The sequence below is a fragment of the Chiloscyllium plagiosum genome, chromosome 1 (assembly GCF_004010195.1).
Source record: "Chiloscyllium plagiosum isolate BGI_BamShark_2017 chromosome 1, ASM401019v2, whole genome shotgun sequence".
In the NCBI taxonomy this organism is placed as follows: Eukaryota; Metazoa; Chordata; class Chondrichthyes; order Orectolobiformes; family Hemiscylliidae; genus Chiloscyllium; species Chiloscyllium plagiosum.
This window is the reverse complement of record NC_057710.1, coordinates 125,428,359-125,451,620: the sequence shown is the minus strand read 5'-3', so window position 1 is coordinate 125,451,620 and position 23,262 is coordinate 125,428,359. Positions and strand designations below refer to the sequence as shown.

At 39.5% G+C, this 23,262-nt stretch overlaps 1 protein-coding gene across 1 annotated transcript in view; it reads right to left on the bottom strand.

The window, feature by feature from the left end:
• Positions 1 to 23,262, bottom strand: part of antxr2a (ANTXR cell adhesion molecule 2a) — a 232,866-nt gene that overhangs the window by 173,308 nt on the left and 36,296 nt on the right. The window contains exon 7 of the mRNA XM_043696278.1: positions 13,818 to 13,898. Within this exon, the coding sequence (XP_043552213.1) occupies positions 13,818 to 13,898 (81 nt within the window). The remainder of the gene's footprint in view (positions 1 to 13,817; positions 13,899 to 23,262) is intronic.

Here is a 23,262-nt window from a genome sequence, read left to right as displayed (position 1 = left end):
CTCTTCACAAACAATTCAGAGACTGGTCACTTTTTAAATATTTTTTTTTTGCACTCAGCTCACCATTCATTCTCTATGCATGTGCATTGCACTACCATTTCTTTGCACATCTAATAATGTACAAACTCTCCCTTTGTTAATGCAGAAAAGCTGGATAAAATGCTCCTTTTAAAATGTAAACTCATTTGTAACAAACCACAGAGAATTCTGGAGAAACTCAGTCTGGCAGCATCTGTGAAGAGAGAGGCAGAGTTAATGTTTCAAGTCTGATATGACTCTTCTTCAACTCAAAGTGCTAACACTTTGTCTCTGATGTTGCCAGACCTGCCATGCTCTGTCAGCATTCCAGCATCCGCAGTCTTTTGTTTTGACTCGTACATACATTTGTGCCTCGGAAAGAGGTATCCATAAGTGAAGGGATCCTTTTTAAAACTAACCTTGTTGTGGCCAACTGAGGGTGAATGACCAAGGGAAAGCCAATTCACTCTCTCCCACCTGGGAGCTTAAACATTTGAGGTAATCCACCCAGGCTCTCGCCCAGGGACTGGTCACAATGGGAGACGTTTGCAAATGCCAGATCAGGGAGGTGAAGGGTGGAGAAGGACAGTGTTGATGAAGCTTTCAGGGATGTTTTGATGAAGAAAGATTTGGATGAAGGCCTGGAGGAGAAAACAGCAAGCTGCTGCTGACAGGTAACTGCTTGCACTTGCATATCAGGAATTGGTGTCTCCATTTTCTTGGAAAAGGAGAGACAATTTGGAAATATCATATAGATGAAGTGAGTTGAGATGGCAAAGAAATGCAAATGCATATGCATGAAAAGAAGATAATTGTCACTTAACATTGAGATTCTGAAGTGATGGTTTAAACTTTTGAGGCTTGAAGAGTGTGGTGCTGGAAGAGCACAGCTGGTCAGCCAGCATCTGAATTCCTGATGAAGAGCTTATGCTCGAAGCGTCAACTCTCCTGTTCCTCGGATGTTGCCTGACCGGCTATGCTTTTCCAGCACCACACTCTTTTGACTGTGATCTCCAGCATTTGCAGTCCTCACTTTCTTCCATTTTGAGGCTTGCAAACTATCATGACCTCTGTATGACAGCGAGAGTAGGAGTACAATGGTTATCACTCTGTCAGAGTTCCATAGCAGCTTTAGCTTGTCACCCTAAACCCTCAGCCTGTGATCCCCACCCCCTTCAAACTTGGCGTCACAACGTTGGAGATGCCCTGCCTTATGGAGAAATTTGGGAAATATTTTTCAGGACACCATGATTCTGACTTCTTCACTTCTGGCTGCATTTTCCCAGCTGTCTCAGCACTCACCCTATCATGTAAGTGAAAGGAAATTTCTACACCAATTATTTTAGTAAGACAGAACTATCCAAATCATCAGTGAGTTTTCAGGTTTCTCTCAGAAAGAAGCAGGTCATTCAGAGAGAAATGCATTTAATAGTAGCAGTGCAAATGACAGTTTCCAAGATAATCCGTTACAGAAGAGGTTCTCAGTAACTTAGGTCAGTAACAGACAAGATGCAGAATCAGTGTGCTATGGACAAAAAGGAATACATGTTAAGAAGTAAGTGGACTGTGTTAGCTTAAAGATCTCAGGAAGAAGCATTAACTAAAGAAATAGCATCAAGTGAATGCCATAAAGGAACCATTAAGAAACCAACTGCTGAAGCCACTAAACAAGGAACTTTACAATGGAAACACAAATGTTTGAGTACCTTCAAAGTTTTTTTTGAGGGTAAAAGGGTTAAACCTTTATGTCTTATATTTGTAGTAAGTCTGTTTCAATTAGTTCTTACATAGTAATTTAATTTGTTTTTTGCCCTTGTATCCACAATAAACTTTTACGTTTTTGTGTTGAAAATACATCGATAGTGTCGTATGAATAGGTTAAGTGACCTCCATGGTAAACAAATTTCAAAAATAAAATTATGGTCTATCAAGCCAGGTTTCACTCTGCAATCTAACTTCTTGAGAATTGCCATCAGGAATCACATTTTTTAAACAATATTTATGACACCTTTTTGGTGAGTAACACCAACACGCTGAAGAACACCCCACCCAAAGTATCCCCCCCACCCCATAACCCTGCATCTTCCAAGGCCAAATCCACCTAACCTGCAGGAGGAAATTGGAGCACCTGGAGGAAACCCACACAGACACAGAGAATGTGCAAACTCCACAGACAGTGATCTGTGCAATAATCGAACCCAGGTCCTTGGCGCTGTGAGGCAGCAGTGCTAACCACTGAGCCACTCTGCAATTGAATCCTACAAAAATGGGAGTATAACCAAAGCTTAAGACAACATGTTATAAACTCTACACAATGCAGGATTAATACTGAATGAAAAGTATACATTTTTGAAGTAAATGATAACATTCTTATGACATGATGTCAAAGTAGTAGCCATTACAGTCAACCCACAGAAGATGAAGGTTATAAAACAATTCCACCACACAGGAACATCTCTGAGCTACAGCATTTCATGGGACTAGTCAACCACGTGTGCAATCTCCTACCGCATCTATTTTAGAAGAATGAACCTTTCAGGCAACTTCTAACGTAAGATCAGTTTGGTCCTAAACTGAACGTCACCAATAATCCTTTGAAACAGTAAAGCATTGTTATTATCCTCGCAGTTTTGAGTACATTATGATCAGAAACTACCAACCACTGTAGCAGCTGATATACATCATCAACAAGACTGGAGCAGTCTTATTTCAGTATTAAAGAGATAGCAAAACAAGACCAGGTCACAATGCACAAAGATCCCTAACAGAAACTAAAAAAACTATACAGTTATATTCAAAAACAAGTATTTGTAGCTATTTGGGTACACAAACAATTTTCTATCTATGTTTTAGGATCAGAGCACAAAATTGGAACTAATTTGTAAGCTACCTTGCTAAATACAATATAAATCATGAAAATGCCATCCTGGATGCAAAGTTTTAGATTTAGGCTAACATAATGTGATGCCACTGCTGAGAATATACAGGGGGAGTTTCAGTAGTTGCTGCTGCACTGTTGAGAATAGCTACTAATTATCCAGAGCAGGAAGATAAGAACTGCATCAAAGGAATAGAGGTTGTTAGAATTCTAACCATGAAACATTGCCCTACACAACTAAGAAAACAAGAATCAAAATACACTTGGAAAGGTTCAAACTTTCCACTTCAGGGAATAAAGGAAGGAAGAAGATCAAGGACAGAGGTTAACTAAATCTAGAAGATGCAGATTCTCAAGAACCTCAAAGAGAACATCATGTTTGATTCAACAAATTAGTGAAATCACAGCAAAGGTTATTGGTGTTAAAGGCAGAAAGCTCAGAAGGATATGTATAAAGATACACATGCAGATATGTAAATATGGAGACAAAGACCAGGGGTAGATGTAGAGTACAGGGTTGACTGTTAAGCATATATGCAGGGTAGTCACATCAATCAAGAGATAAAAGTGTGGAGTATAAAAGTAGAAGGTTTTGCTAAAATTGTATAAGGCACTAGTCAGGTTACAGCTTGAATATTGAGAACAGTTCTGGGCCCTTTTATGTACACTGGCATTGGATACAGTTCAAAGAAGGTTCACTAGGCTGATACTAAATATGAAAAAGATTGTCTAATGAAGAGAGGCTGAATATGTTGGGTTTGCACACATTGGAGTTTAGAGAATAAGAGATGACTTTATGAAACATACAAGATTCTTAGATCAGCAATGATGTCATTGAATGACGGAGCACACTCAGTGGGCCCACTACTGCTCAACATGTTTTGATTGCATGTTGTGATTGCATGTTGTGATTGCATGAGAAGCAGCAGCAACTCAAACATCCTGTTTAGTGAGAAAGTCTACAGTTAACAGAATGTAAATTAAGATTTACTTTAAAAAGTCCATAGAGTTTGGCCAGACTTCCTTTATAAAGAGGTAACATTCTCAGACAACACAAACCCACAGAAACATTGGCGTGGAAAGTGAGTTTAAATGTTCAAGCAGACATTGTATTGTTTATTATTTGTTTTCTGCCCACTTATTCCACAGATACCACTTTGCCACTTACTGTTCTGACATGCACAACAAGGTGTTTCTGCTATTGAAGTTCTATTTCTTTTCCACCTAGTGCTAAGCCAAAACACTTGCACGAGACATTATACAAATCTTACCTCTGTTTTTACAATTCCTTGTTCATTTTATATAAAATATGTATAGCCTGGGCATGTGCACTCACTATACACTTAACCCCAGTCATAAAAATGGCCCGTTCTGATCTAGAAAGGCAAAATACTACAGATATTGGAAATTTGAAACAAACAGAATGCTGGAGAAACTTAGCATATCTGGAAGCATCTGTGGAGACAGACAGTGTTAATGTTTCGAGTCCAGTTCTGAAGAAGTCATATGGGACTCAAAATGTTAACTTTGTTTGACCCTCCACAGACTTGCTAAATTTCTCCAGCATCCTCGATGCTTTGTTCTGATCTATAAGTGACCTGTTCCTGGAAAACATAAAACTGACAGAAAACACAAAACTCCATTAAAATCTAAGGTAGAATACAAACTTTCAAGCTGGTAAAAGCTCTTCCACATGAAACAGTTCAAATCATATTATCAAAGATTAAAGGAAGACCATGATCAAACAATATAGCATTAATAGTAAACACATGAACTTCCTCTTAGTATCAAAAATCAAGCTCAATTTGATCTATTGATAACCACTGTAAGTGCTGTAAAAGACTTTACAAGTTAAGACAAATGCTTAATGCATTTATATCCTCATCAATATTTTAATGTAGATACTAAAATATTTAAGTGAAACAGATTAACATCTGCATTACATAATAGATGAATATTATACAGACATTTTAAGCATTCATCTGCCAAAATCAAACTAATCTCCAGTTGTTGGAATAACACACAGACAAGGGACAATATAAATCTACATACACTTCAGTGGTGAATCACCAGCAAGACAATCAGAGTTTTTCCCGCAATGACTAATTACAAGAATACAATTCAATTTCCTTCCCCAGACAGCTGTTAAATGTGGCCCTGGATGAGAAATGTTGTTTTGTGGCACCCCATGCACAACTATGTCATCCTCAACCACAGCAACACTTGGTTTCTATATTTTATCCTGACAAATAAATTTGGCTCAAGGCATTCACTTCCTCTTTCATTAACAGTCCATCTTTCTGGCCTTTAAGTCAGATTTCCAAGCTAATGTAAAATTTATGGTAAGGTATAAGTAATTGTGTTTCATGGACCGACGTCCAGATAAAACAGCACAGAAGCTTACCAAGCATGGCCTGGATTTTGACCCTAGCTAGCAAAAACCAAGCAAGTTAATTGCCTATGCAAAACTCATTCTTGCCTGCCATTTTTCAGTCCAAACCGCACAGTTAAGTTTATGCGGACTGGGATTCCATTAAGTCAATGGGATCTTGATTGCATTTTGGCTGTTGGTTGAGTGGGGAAGCCACTGTAGCTTTCTCACTAGCCTGGAGTGGGTTAATAACTGGTGAGAAAGACAAAGAGAAGCCAGAAGGAGGAAAGTGCCCCATGAAGAAAATCATCGCCATAGAACCAGCACCCCACATCCCCCAAGCAGTTCGACCTCTGACCCCTTTTCTTCCAAAATAAGGCTGAATTAAAGTGGCCTCATTACTTTTGGGAAGTATCAACTATCATCCTAATTGACAAATAACTACACTGAAATAATATATTTGAAGCCTTAAAATGTCAAATTTTGACTTTAATAAAAGAATAACAGCTTAGACCATAGACATGAAAACAGGGAAACTAACTTCAAGATATAAGGTACTGCCATACAGTGAGTCATGACCTGGAGAGTTCTGCGAAACTTCAGATCTATAGCGAAAACAGCCATAAATTGTGCGCAGATGATGGAAGAAAGTCAAAAGAATTCTCAGCCTTGATGTTATAAATTTTTAAATGTTCTTTTGGCAACTAAGTTGATTCAGCAATGTGTTTTTATGCTATGATTCAAACATTAAAACTTTAATGATCTACAAATGCATTCAGGGAAACTTCTACTGTTATGAAAGTCTTTTGACATCCATATTTTTAGATTATTCTTTAAAAAAAATGAGACCTTCATTTCCAATGGAATTCAAAGTACCTTCATTTGTCCTAATTTCTAGGTAAAATTCTGACACAGAAGTTCAGAATTATGAGAAAAATATCATCTCCCTTAATAGGCTTTAGTTAATGTAATCAAGAAAATGTCTGAGAAGATGACATTGCAAACTTTTTACTGTACTTATGTATTTCTATACTCTAGTACATGTGACAATAAAATGTAATTCTAGTGGGTTGATTCCGCATTCACGCAAGACATTTTCTCCATTAAATTTTCAAAACAGGTCATTAACAGCATCACAAGGACATAAATATACATGAAAGCCAGTTGTAATGTATTGCAAAGTTTATTAAATATTTGTATCTTTAATGGATTCCAGTGGGATGCAATGCACAAAGTGTTAATCTCGTAACAACAGCAAAGCATTTCACGCCTTTGCTAACTATGGTCATGTTTTATGCTGGAGCCAAATATAGTCCAGCTCTCAACAGGTTCCTTCTCCAGTGCACATGTTATCTGAAACTGTTCCACCCGCTTCAACAAAGGCAGGTCAACTAATTCACTCCCTTATTTCAAGTGTCACAGCAACTCGCAAGGGTTGCCCAGATGGAAGAAGGAGTCAGAAATATCACTGCAGTAGGCAGATTATGGAGCATTGGTGATGGTGACACTGGGTACCACATTCAGTTGGGTCTGTGCCTTTTTCCTCTTCATCAAACAAGCACATGCAGAAACATAAAGCTGGTAATGTGTAAAGCTGCTAGTCATAGAATCACAGAATCCCTACAGTGTGGAAACAACCCATTCAGCCCATCGAGTCCACACTGACCCTCTAAGAGATTCCAACCTAGACCCAACACCCCCAACCCTATCCCTGTAACCCTGCATTTACCATGGCTAATCCACCTAGCCTGCACATCACAGGGCAATTTGGCATGGCAATTCCACCTAATCTGCACATCTTAGCGAGAAAACTTGAGCACCCAGAGGAAACACAGGGAGATTGTGCAAATTCCACATTCAGTCACCCGATCCTGGAATCAAACCTGAGTCCATGCCGCTGTGAGGCAGTAGTGCAAGCCACTGAGCCACCGTGCCACTCAGTTAGCTGCTTCCGCTTATCTGTTCGAAACTTTGCTGATTCTTGCTCCTTTGCCATTCTCCAAAGCCCATCTGAAGATCTGGACTCTGCGAAGCATGACAGAGATTCACTCCCAAACCAAAGCACAAACATGGACACCCTAGGCAGGCCAGTGGGGAAAACAGAGTCTGACATAGTGAATCAGAGAACATGAGCGAGGAGCAGCAGCGATAAATAGACAGACAAGCGGAGAGCAAATTTAGCTTTCTGTTCGACTGAAGAGGGTCAGGGTTACTAACATTTGAAGCCCTGCCAGGAAATGAAAACTGTTCTCCATCCTTAAATTGTCCTCACACTCTAAACTGTCTGAGGTTTTGTGAAGCTGCCTGATGACACTTGACCATTCTGTGCTGTGTAATGCTATGACTCTATGATGTCTGAGCATTGATTGAACAGCAGAATGGTGTGCTTGATGATGCCTCTTGTGCAGTGGTTCTCAATGAGGGTTCAGAGAGACTTTCTGTTGGTCTACCAGTGCTTACCAAGCTGTGTCAGTAGCATGGGTAGATGACATAGTCATCAACAACCTAACATTACAATCACTATACAGTATTAATAATTAAGATGAGAATGTAATTGCTAACAATACCATTTCAACAGGTTTCTTTGATAAAAACATTTTCACCCACTGCCACAATAATCTCACGGCTATAGTTTTAACTCAATTTAGAAAACAAATGTGGGTCCTTTAGAAAATCTCAGAAGCTAGGTATAAAGAGAATAAACCTCATTGCTAAGAAGCAAGCCTCTGAATCATTCAATTCAATCAAACAGCAGAGGAAAGGAAGCTCGCACAGTATATCGGCAGCATTATAACTGGCAGGAGAGTAGACAGAGATCTGCACAATGTGTTTGTGGTAATTACACTGTGAATATTAAGGGAGTGAGACACAACTGCTTTTGAAGGTTGCTGGCTCATGGAGCAGTGTTTCCAAAAGCTACATGAGATGTCAATGACAATGTTGTGCCTGGAAGTCTTTCCTTATTTGTTCCCAGTATCTTGACAATGTTGGCATGAAGCCCAGAAATGGATTGATGGACATTCTCCTTGAACTGTTGCAATACTTGCAGTAATAGATATGTGATGAAATGACCTGCAGAACACTGGACCAACTGGCAAAAAGAAATGGCTGTACTTGTCTTTTATCTGTGCAAAAGGAGTTGGATATTGTAAAATAATCCAGCGACAGGAAAACTACTGGGGAAGTAAACATGTAAGGATAGCAGTACATTAAAAATAGAAAAAAAAAAGCAAAAAAAACTTTTCCAATAATCAGTCAGGCCTACCTTTTATCATGGAATTGTATGGCATAAATTGAGGCCATTCAGCCCACTGAAGCTGCGGCATCATTTTTTTCAAAGAGCAATCCATCAGATCCCTGCTTCTGCTCTTTCCCCAATGTCCCTGCACCATTTTCTCCTACAAGTATTGACCTATTCACCTTTGAAGGTGGATAGTGAATCTGTATCCACCACCTAGTCAGCCAATGTATTCCTAACTACCTGTTACGGAGTGGGTATTTTACAGTCAGATTGCCACAACTCCCAAACTAATAGTCAGGCGTAGCCAATCAGAAACCCAGCTGCCCCACAAAGACATTACATGGTGGGTAGCTGTGATTGATTGGACTGGGAATTTCAACCTTCACAGATGGGAGGGCCTAACCTAGACAGCTGTTAGTTAATATAATTTCTCAGCAGTTCTATAGTCCCTTCAGAATACAGTGGAGAATACTGTTGGCACTACCACCAGTGCACAAAGAAGACAAGTTGTCTCCTAGACTTGAGCACAGGGAGTTTGGCTAAGCCTGGCTAGGAGATCCCATTAAGCTGAAAGTCAGTTGGAGTCAGTTTAGAGATCCCCAGAGAAAGGAGGGGGAGGGGACAGGAGAGTGGAGTTGGGGAGAGTGAAGGTACGAATTTGGTGAGGGTTACTCTGATGGACATTGGGGACTCACCTCCACTACCTCAGCATCTCCTGCAGGTGGACCTACCTCCCACACAGCAGCAGCTCACACAATGGAAGTTTCCAGGTAGCTTGCCTTCAGCCCACCTTCTCTAAACAGATCATTACAGTGGGGTGGCAGAGGGGAATGAGGTCTTTAAGCAGCTACTCATTGTCAACAGGGTTAATGCCTGGATGGCTGCCTGATACTTTACCTTTCTGTAAAGTGGAGGACAGGTTTGGAGGTGAAAGGTTAGCCATCCGCTTTATTTTACAAGCTCCACGACATCGATACATCAATGGGTGGTGCCGAGAATTTACCCTCTAAAGCTTTTTTTCTCATGTCTTTTGTCAATCCCCATAAATCTGCACTATCTGGTTATTGGCTCTTCATTGAATGAAAACATTTTTTGCAACTTCTGTAATCCTCCATGAGTTTCAGCACTTTACCAAATCTCTTCTTAATCTTCTCTGCTTTTCATTCTTCTAACCTTTTCTGTGGTTGGCACAGTCCCTCAGCATCACACCTGGAGCAAAGGAGGACTTGATAACTGTGGTCAGCACTTCTGCAGTTTCTATAACCGAGAAGGAATACTCTCCAGAGAACTGAATAGCTATTACCAAACCCAAACTTTACAAAGGAAGATGGACGTACTCTCCATGGAAAGGAAAACACAGGCAGATGGTTGTGATATCAGTTTCTTCCAATTCGTTTGGCCATTACATAGTGATGCACACAGTAATGCTTGGAAAATGCTGAAAGCTGAGAGCCTAATTCTTAAATGAATTCATACCACTGAGGGTTCCTGCGGCAAGAGTAACCTTTGGGAATCAACATCTAATCCCAACACTTGGAATGTAGTGAATGATAGAAATATGGCTGATAAGGCTAGAAGGGCGGGGTTGTGCTTTAAATTCTTTTCAAGATTTCCAGCCTGGGGTTGGTACGTCTGCAATGTCAGTCACTTGGGAAAGCCGATAGCTGAAGAACACAACATAGCAGCAGATAGATCGAGTAGCAAGAGGGTCGGTGGGGGATGGAGATCACAGGGTAGAGCATGGATAGAGATGTGATGTGATGGTCACAAGGGGGTCAACCATGATTAGTGGGGGGCTTTTTGCAAGTTATGGAAATCCAAAAAGCATGGGGTCAAACAGCATACTGACCAAGCAACAATGAAGAAACAGAAATATATCTGCGTTAAGTAGGCATAAGGAATTCGGTCTTTAGAAAGATCACTGACAAAAATATTGCTGCAATAAAATGGAGAAGTAGTAGTATGGTTGGTGGTGATATGGCTGGCTCCCTGGGTGGCTAGTTTGGTTGACAGTCACATTTCCTTCCTCTTTCTCGCTCACAACAGTGCTGAAAGGGGAATCTTTTCGTTTCTTTCACCTGTCAGGTTTCTTAACCGGAGGAAAACCTCATTAAATATTTCAAAGTTTAACGTTCCATCTTGCCCAAAGCTGCCCGTTTGCAAGATTAAAATTACCTCCTTATATTTAATCTGTATCCTACCCTGCTAACAGTGAACCAATATGGTCAGGTAATCTCATTCATGTTGGAAACATCTGCACAGAAGTTGCTTTTGTTCCCAGGATACATCCATTCTGCTCCTGTTTACAGCATTTCACACTGGATGCCAAAGGAGGATGATAATAACTCTACTTTGCACGATTCCAAATTTGTTCTCTGTCAAAGTTATATGCATTTAAATTAAACTGGATTTTTTAACCAGCACATAAAATTGTACATTACCAGTAAATGGCAATGGAAATGCTTAATATCAAGTGAGATGTAATTATATGTAAATGATGTTTTGTGGTTTGTGGTCTTGCACTGTTGAACTTTTCTCTGTATTTGTGCATTTTATCTGTTTGTGGTGGACTACTCTGGGTGTCTCTCATTTTGTTGTTTTCAATACTTGTCCCTTTGTGACTCTACCTGTGGTTCTTTCTGGTGGCCAGACTTAACGATTTCTTCTCTTACCCTATTTTCTATCACTGGGACTGTTACCACATGTTTGTCTGCCTGCCCTGATTCAGTCAATGATTTTCTTTTCGTGGCATGCCCAATAGGCAACAGAGAATCGGAAGGTATAACTGAGTGTGCAGCAGAAGTTCCAGATGTAATGCAGCATCATTATTAATAAAGCAACACAGTGTGTGAAATAGCTGGGATAAGCTGAGTGATATGCATAATGTCGGTCCAAATGACCAAAAATAGCAAATGAGTAGAGTTCGCTGGCACATTCCCACCCTCCCACCTCACCCCAGTGGCAACGAATTGCAGCCACCTCCAGCAAGTCAGTACCTCAATGAGAATAAGTAAAGCCCAATCATACCACTATACATCCTTGTTGAGGAAGAATTGAAAGTCCAACCCTCTGCTCATCACAAGACAGATTGTGGGCAAAAGGTTCTATCTTCTTGCATTCTCCCCTTTCCTCCCGTCCATCACTGCTCCTTGTTCCATCCACATTAATCACACTCCCCCGACTCCTTCATCTAATTCAGCAATGAACTCATTGAATGGTGAAGTAGACTTGATGGGCTGAATGGCCTACTTCTACTTTTGTATCTTATGATCTTAATTCGAGCATTCTCCTGCCACCAAATACTACTTCAAATGAATATTACATGTGATCTTAACTAGGTGCCTGCAATGCCTACTGATGAACTGATGAACTGATTAAGCCAGACTGATAACCATGAAAGTCAATGTTATCTATAAGCATGCAAACATTGGATATATGGTTCACTGCATCCCAAAAATAAAAACTTAACAGTTTCAGAGAATTTAAATTTTCTTCACAAGAAAATCTGTGCCCATATCATTTCAACTGCAAACACAATAAAGTGAATTTTATGGCCACAAAATAGGCACACCGCCCGTGCCCCGTGTAAAGTGCAGCTAGACGATAGCAGGTCTCTAGCCCAATGTCATCACGCTGGTTTCTGATATTTCACAAACTGAAAAATGGCAGGCAGGCTGTCAATTTCTAAAATTGTAAAACAAGTAACTCTGAATGTCTCAAGCATTAGGACTAAAATGTTGGGAAGCCTTTTATGCCAGCTGTAATGAGGCGAAACAACGGTGACAGATAAAGCCTGACACTAGGACTGTGCTTTGAATGTTCCTGCAGATTTTAGTGTACAAAGCGGTGGTGGCTTTGTACACTAACATTCTTTTCTCAAGTAACATTCTTTTTGTACGTTTCCGGTCTTCAAAATAGTTCGAAGGTGCGAGCAGAGGGATGTTACACTTGTAGCCATGACCCCCCCGCCATATGACATCATCAGTTGAACTGCTGATTCTCAGAATTCTCACATCAAGGTTTTACTTACAACCACCATCTCACCTCTCTGCCCACACAATGTGAATGAGGCTGCAGCAAAATATTCAGAACATTATTTACTATGCTAGCTCAGGTCCACAACATCTTTTTATGGTGTGGCATTTAAAAAAAAAATAGGCCTCAGAAACTGGTCCTGACCCTAACTACAAGCTTTGAAGGGGAGCAAGGAAAGGATTTCTGAAGCACCATACCTATGCAGCTATCATTGACTGGCTTCCTGCATAGCACAAATAGGTTGCAACTTGCTTTATTCAGCAGGTATAGAAGGCAGAGTCAGCCAACAACACACACCCAGGCTGCTCTCCAGCACGTTGTCAAACAACATAAAATTCACCCCAAATTTCTTCTATTTCACTCAGCTGATGTCAAACTAAAAAAAAAGCCAATGCTATTATCTCAAGCTTGTAAAACCAAATCTTAATCCACACATGTTTTGTGATGAACTATTTTCCACTGCCATTATAAGTTAAAAGTTGACCCCTCATACATCTTGTCTTTCCTCTTCCTCGGACTGGAAACAAGGTCAAAGAGGAAGGAAGACGCCTCTTTGGATCCTATATTTTCTCACAGCAGTAACACCATGGAACTTTCAGCTTTAGAGATCTTTTGTCTCAAATCCATCTGTCAGTTGAGACCATTAAATTAACATCCTATCTGGCCTGTCAGGAAGCTGTAAAATTCTCTGTGGCACAACTTCCAAAAGAGAGGAGAAACTCTCTACAGTATCCTGGCCAATATTTATCCCTCAAACAGACATTACTGACAAATGACCGAGCCATTTTCGCATTGTATTTTGCCAGCATATGTTGTTTCTTCATTTGCTGCTACTTTTCTGTCCATTCAATGTCCCCAATTCAAAACATTCATTGCTCTATTTCAACCACTGCGGAGGTTAGTTCCACAAAAAGCTTCTTCAATTAACGATGTAATGACTTCATCTTCAATTCTGTCTCATTTGTCAGCTTCAATCCAAACATAGCAAAGGCCCTTGTTCACAAACCCTGAACTTAAAGTGCTATTAGTCATTGTTCTAAAATCTATACTTATTTATTGATCTTTTGGTAGTTATATTTATGTATTTACAGAACCTTCAAGATGGCCTTTTTCCCACAATACAATGATATTGAGACTTCTGTACAGAGTCATGAACAAAACAACATGTAACACACCGTATTTCAACTGTGTTTTCACCCTTACAATCAAGATACAGAAACAAAATTATTATTAAAGTCAGTGCACTAACAATAAAAAAAACCAAGAATACTTACCAAATCAATTATTCCTTTCAAAGCATAAAATCCTCCATTAACAGGGAAAACGTGATTTGGTGAATCTGCAACTTTTTCCAGCTTTAAAAAACAAACATATTTAATTTTAAAAAGTGGTCAAGAACACTTCTGAATGTAATAATTGCCTTTGCCCTTTTAATATTATAAGATCATTCGTCTATCAACTGCTGAAAGAAAATTCAAAGTAGTATAGAGTTTGAATCCCTCAATTGCCTATGAGAAGGCATATAACCACTGTCAAGTTTGTAAAAGCCAATCCGGTTCATTAGTATCCTTTAGGGAAGAAAATCTGCCATCCTTACCTGGTTTGGCCTACACGTGACTGCAGAAACACAACAATGTAGTTGACTCTGAACTGCCCTTGGGGCAATTAGGAATGGGCAATAAATGCTGATCCAATCAACAATGCCCTTTCTTTATTCAGTCATGGGATGAGGGCATCACAAGCTAGGCCAGCATTTATTGTCCATCCCCAATTGTCTAGAGAGCAATTAAGAGTCAACCACATTGTTGTTGGTCTGAAGTCACATGTAGGCCAGATCACATAAGGGCAATGGTTCCCTTCCATAAAGGAGATCAGTAAATCAGATGGGTTTCCCCCCCAATAATCAACAAGTTTCATTATTATCATTAAACCTTTAATTCCAAATTTGATTCATTGAATTCAAATTGCACCATCTGCCATGACGGGATTTGATTTCAGGTCCCCAGAAAGTTGCCTGAGTCTCTGGATTCATAGTCCAGTTATAATACCATTAGACTATTGCCTCTTTCTGAATCCCCCACATCTCATGAATAATTATTTTTTAAAAATGCATATAATATCGAGTATGTCCATGAGGTGAAGAAAACACAGCCTCCCCAAATAAATATCTCAGTTCCACACCATGATTATGGTACACAATATTTGAACTTAAAGTTGAACAATTCTCATGATATGCAATTTATTATAGATGTTCAAAGCACAATATTCAGAGAAAGACTGGTATTTTGTTTGGAGGCTGAGACAACAAATTTAAGTTTGTTATTATGTAAATGTCAGGCAAGGCTTTTAATGGTTGTGAAAATCAAGTGAGATACTGAAAGACAGAATTGCACTTCTACTTTTCAAGTTGTTAAAATAATCACAACATATTCCTCAAGCAATGTATTCTCTAAACACTATGGTGAACCTTTCCTTAAATGAAAATGGAATCCAAATCCAAGTCGCAGTGATGAAGGCCTGCATTGCAAATCATTGCTACTTGAAAAATAGACTACACTTCATGATTTTCAAAAACACACTTAATTTGACTTTGATTCTAAACACTGTTCCTTTATGTGTCAAACAACGACCGTAGCAGGTCAATTGCTAGGAACTATGCACAGCTAAGCTTAATGTGCTAACTGGTTGATCCCTGATTCTGTCAGCAATTCCTGGATTGGAAGCAAACTTCATTTTACAGATGCCTAATGCATCTCGCCAGCTATTTCCACTTGACTTCAATTGGTCTTCATTACACTGCTGTGGCTTGAGTCTCAATATTATCTTTTCAGGCTATTTTCCTCCTGCTCCACTCTTCAGTGTCTCCTTTCCACTTATATTTTCTGTCATGTTTAGGTAACTAAGCTTCCTTCTGTAGTATTCTGTCTCATGCACCATTTTTCCTTCACTGTGGACCTGGGTCACTGCTTTTGAATGTCTCAGAGCAGAACCCAGCTTGTCTAATCCTCAACTCTCTGCAACTTGAAATGTTCTTCCAGACTCAATTCCTCTAACTTCCTCAAATCAAGCTCAGCACGTCAATTCCTGCAATTTAATCACACTAGCAGATTTATAACCTCTATTCCTCCACTTTTGTTCTTTCCCAAATGTTTTACACTCTCACAGAAAAAGCTCCAGATGATTCATGATCTCCTATCTGATGATGCTATCAATAGCAATGTACTTGTTCACTTGCACGTAACACCATCCTCTCTACCTGTACCTACCTTTCTGGTCATGCTATGCACCGCTTTTGCACTTTACTTACCATATCCATAATGCAATCTCCCTTAGCAAAGCATAGTTTGGGCTCTCATCTTACTCTTAACTCCACAATCTCTTCCATCAAACTCACTCTTTTTCATCCTAACCACCTCATACAGATCTAGAATGCTAAAGCTGAAAGTTTCAACTCATAGAACTGAAAGAGATCATTCAACCCATTGTCCCTCTCTGAAATAGGAGCTCCACAGTAACATTCTGCTTCCACTTGCACTTCCTTTAAACTCATACTTTACCATTATCCCAGATTTAATGCTTTTTTTCTCAATATTTTGTCATTCTCTCCTTTTTTGGTTTTGCACCACGAATATTGATTGTTAGTAAGTTCAGTTGATATTTCCAACTCTCTCCTAAGCCTACGCACCACACTGGCAATATTCATTTTTTCTCAATCCAAACCCATTTCCACTCATACATTTTCTTCACTTTATTGAATCATCACTCTGAGAAGTCAACTGCTCTCTTTTCCTGAACTATATGTTCCTGCTGTCCTTTGTGTCCAAAGACTTTAATTAGTTTATGACAATATTTATGTTAACCAACTGTTAACCAGCCTGTTTGGACAATGTAATTATATGTTTCGAGGGCTTAAATTCAGACCGCCTGGCCAAGAGGTAAGGACCCTACAATAGAGCCACCTACCTTTTAGCTTCCAATTAAATGCTGATAACACTCACCTCTAGCTCTTCGATACCTCCTTTATGTCCTCAAATACAAGTTTACTTTCAGACGGCAAATGCCTTCTGGAAATCTAAGTGCAGTACATCCATGCATTCCATTTTAACCACAGTGCATTTTAATTCCTCAAAGAACTTGAATGAATTGGTGTAACATGATTTTCCTTTCACAAAGCCATGCTGCCTCTTTACAATGACTTTGAACTTATCCAAGTACACTCCCATAATTTCTTCTATAATAACTTTAATATTTTCCCTATGCCAAATGTTAAGCTTTTGTTTCCCATTTTCTGTCTACCTTCTTTCTGAACAAAGGAGTTATCTTTGCTACCTTCCAATCCAGTAGGACCTGCCCAAAATCAAGGGAGTTCTGGAAAATTAAATCCAACGCATGGACTATCCCACTAACCATTTCTTTCAAACCTTAGAATGAAGTCCATTACATTTATGTACTTGTCAGCACACAGATCCAACAGTTTTCTCAGTTCCACTTCACTGGTGCTTGTGAATTTCCTGAGATCCCCCCTCCCTTCCATTTCCTGATTAATAGCTGCTCCTGGGATGTTACTCGTCTCCTCCATATTGAAGGCAGATGCAAAATAGCTGCTCAGTTCAATTGCCATTTCTTTATTTCCATTCTTAATTCTCCAATTTTCCACACTTAAGTTTTATAAGACCAACACTTACTTTGTTAATTCTTTTCATTTTAAAATATTTATATAAACTCTAACTATCTGCTTTTTTATTTCTGGGTAGCTTTCTCCCATGCTGTAATTGTTCCCTACTTATTAATTTTTGGTCATTCTTTACTTTTTTTAATTATTCTGTTTAATCTTCTAACCTGTTACTGCCCTTTGCACAATTATATTTTTAGTTCAATACCTATTCAATACCAATATTTCTAATGAACCATAGTTGGTGGGTCAATCCTTTGGAATTTTCCTTCCCCATTGAAATATGTCTATTCTGTGTATTCTGAAATTTCCCTTTAAATGTCTGCCACTGTATCTCTGTTGACCTAATATTTAACCTGATTAACTAGCTCCGTTTTCATAGTTACCTTCATACAAATTTTTAAAAATTGTCTTCCATATCTCCTCCTCCCTCAAAATGAAAGTAAAATTGAATCATATTATACCAACTGCTGTCTCGGGGTACCTTTACGATAGGATCATGAATTAACCCTCATTGCACAATACCCAGGTCAGGTACAGCCTGCTCTCTGGTCAGCTCTAAAATGTGCTGTCCTCAGAAACAATCCCTAACACATTTTATGAACTCCTCATCCAGTCTACATTTGCCCATTTGATTTCCAGTCTGCATGGAGACTAAATTCTCCCATTATACCACCTTGCATTCTGACTTGCTATCATTATTTCTTCCTTTATTTTCCACCCTTCTATGTGGTTACTGTTTGGAGGCCTGTAATTACTCCCCATAAGTGATATCTTACTTTTAACATTTCTCATCTCTACCCAAATCATTGTACAGCTTGGTTTCTTAAACTTAAGTCATCTCTCTCTCTACTATGCTAAAGCCATCACTAACTAATAGATCCATACCTCAATATTTCCATAACTTCCCATTCTTCCTGAATATCCTGTACCTTTCAAGAAGTAGGTCCCAACCCAAGTCATCCATCCTGCAACCATGTCACTATAATAGCCATCTGATCATACCAAAGGACATGATGACTGACCAGGTAGTTAGTAGCACAATAGACCTCAGTTACAGGAGGATATAGATGGATTGATCAGATGGACAGATCATTGGAAGTTGGAATTTAAAACAAAGATCAAAATTGCTGGAAAAGCTCAGGAGGTTTGGCAGCATCTGTGGAGAGAAATCAGAGTTAATGTTTCAGGATGAGTGACCCTCCCTCAGAACTCAGATGAAATTTAACCCTGAAAAGTATGAGGTGATGCACTTTGGAAGACATAACGAGACAAGGGAGTACTCAATGAATGGCAGGACACTAGGAAGCACGGAGGACAGAGGGATCTTGGGATGCTTGTCCACAGATCCCTGAAGGTAGTTAATAAGAAAGCACGTGAGACACTTGTCTTTATCAGTCATGGCTTGGATTATAAGAGCAGGATGAACAAGAAGTGTCGATTTATGAACAAGGTGAGACTATAAACAGTGCATTGAGTAAGCTAGGAGAGAGGTATAATAAAAGGATGCTGAAGGACAGGATAGGGTGGACAGCGAAACTTAAAATTCTTTTATACAAATGCACAGAATGTCAAGAACAAATTAAATAAACAGCAGGCACAGATTCCGACTGAAAGCAATGATATAGTAGCCATTAGAGAGACATGGCTGCAGGATCGTCACTGGGAACTAAACATACCAGGTTATAAGGTTTACGGGATGGATAGAAAAACAGCAGAAGTGATGGAGTAGCATTATTGATTAGAAATAAAATCACTTCTATGGCAAGAGAGAATGAGGGAAAGGCACATAGTGGGGACCTTATGGGTGGAACCGAGAAAGAGTAAAGGAACTAAAACCACAATGGGTAGCATTTACAGACCACCTGGGTAGCAGCTCATAAGTACTAGATGGTATAAATGCTGAAATTAAGCAACTATGTAGATTTATACTCTCTATCTCTTCCTGTCACAGACTGATTATTATTTTCTATATTAATCCCATATGGGTACCTTTCTCTTTTGGCCGTGCCAAAATTGATCTCTTGTCCCTATGATTTAGTTTAAAATCCTCTCGACTTGCCCAGTTAGTTATGCACCTGGCAGGAAAACCAGTGCCAGCACAGTTCAGGTGAGTATTATCCCATCAGTACAAAATCCACTTGCCCCCAGGATTGGTGCCAATGTCCCATGAGCTCACTCCTCCCACATCAATCTTTGATCCACACACCCATCTCTCAAATCTGATTTCCCCTATGCTGATTTCCATGTGGCTCAGGCAAAAATGCAAAGTTGATGATCTTTGAGGTTCAGCTTCTTAATTCCTCATACTGACTATGCAGAACCTCCTTCTTTGCAATGCTTGTAACTGGGTTTCTAACTGGACCACAACCACTGGATCCTCCCTCTTCTACTGCAAGTTCCTATCCAGCACTGAGCAGATGTCCCAAACCCTGGCAATTGGGCAGGTAACACAGCTTCTGGACTCAGACTCTTTGCTGGAGAGAACAGTATCGAACTTCCTGATTATAATCTCCACCACTACCACTCCATCCCTTTCTTCACTCTACAACTTGAGTGGCTTTCTCTACCATGGTGTTATGATCAGTTAATTCATCCACCCTGCAGCCTTTACCCTGATCCTGACAAGTTAAATGAACCTCAAATGTGTTTGACAAGTGCAAGACTAAGGTTCCTGCGTTCCTGCCCTCCTGATCTGCCTCACTTGCAGGCCCATTCTCCTGTTCCTGACCACTCACTGAATCAGAGTGAAAAATGCTCTTTCTCAGTCTGAATCAATCTGGAACATAGGCATAACCTTATCCATGAGCACACTTTAAAACACCACATCTGAAATATCACTAAGATTGCTTACTGTCATTTCTACAAAGTTGATCCCTTCACTTTGGACTTGAATGTACTACTGACTTTTTGAACTCCTATTCCTTTTTATCCATAAATTTCAAATCATCCAAATGATTTATTCAGTCTTTTATTTCACACAAAGTCAAACACTCTGACCTCAATGACAATCCATCACCTAACATTATTACGATTATAATTCTTTCCCTGTTGATAAATCCAATCATACTATTTCAAGTGCTTTCTAAGTTTAGTTTTTGTGATGATACACCCAAAGAAAAATCCAAATACTTCCCCTGTGGTTTGCCAAAGAACATTGACTCTAGCTTTAAATAACTTTAAAATATGCATCTGAAATTGTTTCCCTTTTCAGTTTTGGTAATTCTTCTAAAAGAAACCGAGATTGCCAGGTGCAAAATCCACAATCATGTGACATCCTAATGCAGAATTTACAGCCTTCAACGTGGAAACCATCACTTATCCAGCCGACATAAACGTCACCTTTTATTTCAATGTACACAATAGGCCAAGTTTTACCACATTTCAACTTACACTTGGTAAATGGAATCTATTCAAGAAGAATTCAATTAATAATCTGATGATTAAACTTATAATTATTGGAATCCAGAACATTCCCACTAAGAAACTGTACAATAATGTTCTCTTGAAGAGAGTAAGGTACTGTGAGGAATGCATCTCATGAAAAACTTCAAACTCATGTTCTCATTGTAAAAGGGCATGGATCCAGACCATTTAATTCCCATCATAGAAGTCAAATGCCAGCATAATTTACCAGCTAATTCTAACTTTGCCACCTGGCAAACTCTTCCATCATTTTCTGAATCAGACCGATATTTAGCTGACTATTTGGATGCATCTGGAAGCTAAATTTAGAACTGAACAAATTCTTCAGTTTGTATTATGTCCTTACTTTAACCAAGGTGTTCCATACATCATCCAATGTCATTGGCTTCCAAAGCACATTTTCTGTTTCCAAAAAATTCAGGTGTGCAACTTCATAATATCATTTGCTAAAGGCATCTGTATCGTCAAATTTGTTAATTTCTCTATGAATTTTCATTAGTGTGAGAGTAAGCTGCTTCAGTCTTCAAAATTAAATTGTATTTTATGCCCTCTCACAGACTCCTTTGATCAAATCTTTTAAGACCAAAAAGTGTGCAATGCAGCAACATGTAAAATTGTCCTTTCAAATCTGAGAAATAAGAAAGGGATGATCACCTTATTGGGATTGTATTATAGATCCCCTCATAGTCAGAGGGAAATTGAGAAACAAACTTGTAAGGAGATCTCCGCTATCTGTAGGGGAGTTTAACTTTCCAAATATAGACTGGGACTGCCATAGTGTTAAGGGTTTAGATGGAGAGGAATTTGGTAAGTGTGTACAAGACAATTTTCTGATTCAGTATGTGGTTGTACCCACTAAAGAAGGTGCAAAACTTGACTTACTCTTAGGAAATAAGGCAGGGCAGGTGACTGAGGTGTCAGTGGGGGAGCACTTTGGAGCCAGTGACCATAATTCCATTGGATTAAAATCGTGATGGAAAAGGATAGACTAGATCTAAAGGTTGAAGTTCTAAATTGGAGAAAGGCCAATTTTGACAGTATTAGGCAAGAACTTTCAAAAGCTCATTGGGGCAGATGTTCGCAGGGAAAGGTACGGCTGGAAAATGGGAAGACTTCAGAAATGGGATAACAAGAATCCAGAGAAAGTGTATTCCTGTCAGGGTGAAAGGAAAGGCTGGTAGGTATAGGGAATGCTGGATGACTAAAGAAATTGAGGGTTTAGTTGAGAAAAAGAAGGAAGCATATGTAAGGTATAGACGGGATAGATCGAGTGAATCCTTCGAAGAGTATAAAGGCAGTAGGAGTATACTTAAGAGGGAAATCAGGAGGGCAAAAAGGGGACATGAGATAGCTTTGGCAAATAGAATTAAGGAGAATCCAAAGGGGTTTTACAAATACATTAAGGATAAAAGGGTAACTAGGGAGAGAATAGGGCCCCTCAAAGATCAATAAGGCGACCTTTGTGTGGAGCCACAGAAAATGGGGGAGATACTAAATGGAGTATTTTGCATTAGTATTTAATGTGGAAAAGGATATGAAAGATACACAATGTAGGGAAATAGATGGTGACACCTTGCAAAATGTCCAGATTACAGAGGAGGAAGTGCTGGATGTCTTGAAATGGTTAAAGGTGGATAAATCCCCAGGAGCTGATCAGGTGTACCCTAGAACTCTGTGGGAAGCTAGAGAAGTGATTACTGGGCCCTTTGCTGAGATAATTGTATCATCAATAGTTACAGGTGAGGCACCGGAAGACTGGTGCCACTGTTTAAGAAGGGTGGAAAGAACAAGCCAGGGAACTATAAACCAGTGAGCCTGACCTTGATGGTGGGCAACTTGTAGGAGGGAATCCTGAGGGACAGGATGTACATGAGTTTGGAAAGGCAAGGACTGATTAAGGATAGTCAAAATGGTTTTGTGCATGGGAAATCATGTCTCACAAATTTGATTGAGTTTTTTAAGGAAGTAACAAAAAGGATTGATGAGGGCAGAGCGTTAGATATGATCTAAATGAACTTCAGTAAGGCGTTTGACAAGTTTCCCAATGGGAGACTGATTAGCAAGGTTAGATCTCACGGAATAAAGGGAGAACTAGCCATTTGGATACAGAACTGGCTCAAAGATAGAAGACAGAGGGTGGTGGTGGAGGGTTGTTTTTCAGACTGGAGGCCTGTGACCAGTGGAGTGCCACAAGGATCAATGCTGAGTCCTCTACTTTTTGTCATTTACATAAATGATTTGGATGCGAGCATAAGAGGGACAGTTAGTAAGTTTGCAGATGACACCAAAATTGGAGGTTTAGTGGAGAGCGGAGAGAGTTACCTCAGATTACAACAGGAACTGGACCAGATGGGCATATGGATTGAGAAGTGGCAGATGGAGTTTAACTCAGATAAATGCGAGGTGCTGCATTTGGGAAAGCAAATCTTAGCAGGACTTATATACTTAATGGTAAGGTGCTAGGGAGTGTTGCTGAACAAAGAGAACTTGGAGTGCAGATTCATAGCTCCTTGAAAGTGGAGTCGCAGGTAGATTGGATAGTGAAGGCGGCATTTGGTATGCTTTCCTTTATTGGTCAGAGTATTGAGTACAGGAGTTGGGAGGTCATGTTGCGGCTGTAC